At 40.5% G+C, this 4,316-nt stretch overlaps 1 protein-coding gene across 1 annotated transcript in view; it reads right to left on the minus strand.

The window, feature by feature from the left end:
• CAMK4 (calcium/calmodulin-dependent protein kinase IV) overlaps window positions 1-4,316 on the minus strand; it is a 170,240-nt gene that overhangs the window by 54,372 nt on the left and 111,552 nt on the right. Inside the window, exons 5-6 of the mRNA XM_006755308.2 lie at window positions 2,663-2,725; window positions 146-228 (exon numbers count right to left, since the gene is read on the minus strand). Of these exons, the coding sequence (XP_006755371.1) occupies window positions 146-228; window positions 2,663-2,725 (146 nt within the window). The remainder of the gene's footprint in view (window positions 1-145; window positions 229-2,662; window positions 2,726-4,316) is intronic.

Raw genomic sequence — 4,316 nt, forward strand, 5'->3', positions numbered from 1 at the left:
CACTCCTCTTAAATTTTATTGTAGTAGAATTTATTAATTGGTATGATGTGTCCTTATAAAAAATTTCAGGAGAAATTTCCCTTTAATTCTTTTTTGGTGACTAGAAGCAAAGCCTTTCTGTGGTTGGATTTCCGAACCAACTCACCTGTCAAACAGCTCTCCTCCTGTGACAAGTTCCAGGACCAGACTGATATCCGTAGGGGTTTCAAATATCTCTTTGAGTTTTATCTGGAGAAAGATATAAAAAATGATCACACATTCCTTATTTTCGCCTTTCTAAGAAATAGCTAAAGCTATAGCTAAAACAAAGCTCTAACAGTAATGTGTTGGATCATTGTCAATGAAAGGTCCATATGCCAGTATCAGGGAGCCGTTTGTCACTCTCTGGTTGTTATTATCAGTGACCTCATTTCTTCAAGGGTCCTTTTGAGTTTTGATATTATTCCTTTTGACAGATGAAAGATGCCTGCCTTAGAAACACTTTCTAATTTTTATCAAAATATTGCTGCAGAATCTATACACATAAAAGCCTAAGCGACCAAGAAACCAAACGACCAGTTGACTGGTCGCTATGGTGTGCACTGACCACCAAGGGGCAGATGCTCAATGCAGGACTTACCCCCTGGTGGTCAGTGTGCTCCCACAGCCAACCTCCCGTGGTCCCTCCCCATGGCTGGCCAACCTCCTGCAGCCCCTCCCTTCAGTGGGCCAACCTCCCGTGGCCCTGATTGGACTCAATCACTGGCCAGGCAGAGGGACCCCACCCATGCACAAATTCGTGCACTGGGCCTCTAGTTTAAAAATAAAAGCAAACAAACAAAACTTCTTAAGCCACTGGAAAACATCATGGTTGTTGGAAATGCAAATTCATCTTCTTCTAGGAAGGAACTTGGAATCTGGGTTTGAGAACAGAGTGGGGCCAGGGGAAAGTATGTCTTTGTGGAAAGTAGGAACCTCAACTGCTAAAAAGTCACTGGTAGATGACGGGATCCTCAGAAATGTAGCGTGGCAATGATCTGATTGACCATAACAGGGTTTCCAGCACATTCAGATAATCCATCTAATTTTGGATATTTTCCTGAATACATCTGAGAATCTAGTGACAGGACTGATCTACACTTGAGGACAATTCTACATTGACTTCTCTTTGAAAGAAAAAAGATGGACAGTGAAAAGTTGATGACTGTATGTGGCACATTTCATTGAGTGCCTACGCAAAGCCCTTCTCCCCCTACATTATTGCAAACAGAACTTTGAATTTGTTTGGGGAAGAACGGTGCCTGGCCTCCAAATATGGATGGTAAATTGGTCTGAGCCACTTATGATAACCCTGCTCCCCATTTTCCCAGGCTCTATGAAGTTAAGGCTGCTCCTGTGACCAGCTCTGAACAATAAAATCTGAAGAGAATTTTGCTATAACTGGAAATGCTAGAAAACCTTTCACTCTTCTCATAGGACTCTCTGTTTTGGGGATTTTCCACTTCATTCTGTCTTGAATACAGGCCTAAGGCGTGAGAAGTATATGGAACAGCCATTTGAAGACCATGAGGGGAAAGCATGAAAGCAAAGGCACTGAAGGTAGCAGAACCAATGGATAGTAGGCATCTGGGTTTTGTATGACATCACTGAGGGGCTGAACCAATGCTAGGAATGGCCTGCCTTCTGATCTCTTATAACTTAAGGAAAACATCTCCAGCGGTTCTCAACCTGTGGGTCGCAACTCCTTTGGCGGTCGAACGACCCTTTCACAGGGAACGCCTAAGACAATTCTGTATATCAGATATTTACATTACGACTCATAACAATAGCAACATTACAGTTATAAAGTAGCAACAAAAATAATTTTATGGTTGGGTTACAACAAGAGGAACTGTATTTAAAGGGCCACTGGTTTAGACCAATATATTCAAGTTTTCTGTTATTTATAGCTTGAATGCTATAAATAACACTGCTAATTCATATATTAAGTTTTAAGCACTTGGCTTTGAGCCTCTAAGCATTGCAAGCCACCCTCCTGGATGCAACTTTCCCAGAGAAATGAGTAAAATACTTTAAGTAGTTGGCTCAACTCATAAAAACAAGTGATGGCCTGGAAACTGACTTTGGTCTTTTCACGTCACTGGCTGGAGAAAGCTTTTCTCCAGACCTTGCCCTCAGTGCCTTTGGACACAGCCTAAAGCACAGCTTCCGAAAACCTTTTGTTTTCCCCATTCAAGCACAGCATTTATTTGAACCTTCACATTGTTTCTGAAGCAGACACTCCCTCTGAGGAGGCTGAAATGACTTTTGAAAGCAATGCTTTTTTTTTTACAGGCTTTTTCAGTAATGGTGTATTAATAAGACGGACACACAGAAGGAAAAAGACATTGCTTTACTAGCGCGAGACAAAGCTATCCAAATTTTAGCTATCCTTTATTGCATAAAAATAAAGAGGATATATATTGCTGACCTGTCCATTTTTAAACTCTTTTGAAAAGGCACTATATTTAAGATTCATTCGGCTAAAGAATTGAAAGTTGTGGTCAGATGAGGACAAGAACCTGTGGCTGTTTACGGGTGGTGGGTGAATCCCTTTTCCATGATCAGCATGGATAGTAAAGAACAAAAATCCCATTCTATTACTTTAGAGACAATTTGAAATAGTAGTCAAAAAATCACTTACAATGTTTGGATGTGAGAGGCGAAGAAGAACTCCTATCTCAGTTCTTACGATTTTTTTGTCCACCTAAAAGGCAAAATGAAAGAGAGAAACTGAAAGAAACTCCCACTTTAGAAATGTCTTAATTATAGCAGAGAATCAGAAACAGCAATCACTCACTACCTTGGTGAATCAGGTAACTGGCAGAGGCGCATTCCTAAGCTTTTTTCTTGTGTCTCCTTCACTCCCACGCTCCTTGTCTTTCCCCATGTCTTTCCTCTCTACTTTATACATAAAGTAGAACTAGTTACAAATACGGGTCACAACTTACCAGACCCCTTGCATGCCCCATTTCCTATCAAAAGTCATTGCTATCACCATTAAGGCAAAAGTTCATGTCAACTTATTCCTTCTCTTTCTCTCCCTTTCTTTTATGAATCCCTGTCCCAAACCCACTGGAGCTGTCAATCACTTCACCTGCCTTTTTCACTCAGCAGTGGCCACATAAAGCAGCCTGACCAATCAGAGTACTGTTTCCTGGCCATAGTGATTGGGTCATGGATATCCACCAGACCCAAGTCATCCCAATCAGGGTCTTCCCTAGAAATTTTGCTCAAATAATAAAAAAAAATAGGTATTTTCTTTTTCTCTGAAATTGTGAGATCAGAAAAAGAATAGAATATGCCACTACCAGTGTCCAATTTTGATACCATCTGGGAACTACTTAACTGAAAATAGAGCCAAAATAGAAAAAAAAAATTTTTTTCTGAGGGGTGAAGAATGAGTACTGGTGACATAATGTAATCCACTGGATTCAGTTATGCATAAACTAGTTTGGCCTTTGAGATTTCTTACTATATGAGCCACTAAATTTCCTTTTCTATTAAGTTATCCAGAGTTAGTTTTCTGTTGCTTGCCATTAAGGAATCCTAGCTGGGCACCACTTGATCTCTATATTTAAAAGAGTAGCCATTTATTTTAGGATATTAAAAAATTAGGAGTATTCCCCTTTCTAGATCAATGATTGACACTTTTAATCACAGTGAACTGAAGTTTTAGAAGTCATATACTAGAAAGAAAGGTCTTAGTGTCTGCCTCTCCCAAATAGCTACACACACTACTATACTCGAGATTAAAACAGATTTTTAAGAAGTATTTTAATAACTTAGCCCAGCCGGTGTGGTTCAGTGGTTGAGCACTGACCCATGAACCAAGAGGTCATGGTTTGATTCCCAGTCAGGGTACATGCCTAGGTTTCAGGCTCAATCTCCAGAGGGGGCGTGCAGGAGGCAGCCAATCGATGATTTTCCAGTGGGGGCGTTCAGGAGGCAGCCAGTCGATGATTCTCTCTCATCATTGATGTTTCTGTATCTCTCTCCCTCTCCCTTTCTCTCTGAAATCAACAAAAATATGTTAAAGAGAAAAAATGTATTTTAATAACTTAAAATAGAACAATAAGAAACTTGTTATATTTTAGCATAAGTAATATTGTCTTTAAAAATAACTACATTTTCTGCCCTAACCGGTTTGGTTCAATGGATACAGCATCGGCCTGTGGACTCAAGGGTCCCAGGTTCGATTCCGGTCAAGGGCATGTACCTTGGTTGCAGGCATATACCCAGTAGGGAGTGTGCAGGAGGCAGCTGATCGATGTATCTCTCTCATCGATGTTTCTAAG

The sequence above is a fragment of the Myotis davidii genome, unplaced genomic scaffold (assembly GCF_000327345.1).
Source record: "Myotis davidii unplaced genomic scaffold, ASM32734v1 scaffold130, whole genome shotgun sequence".
Taxonomy (NCBI): Eukaryota; Metazoa; Chordata; class Mammalia; order Chiroptera; family Vespertilionidae; genus Myotis; species Myotis davidii.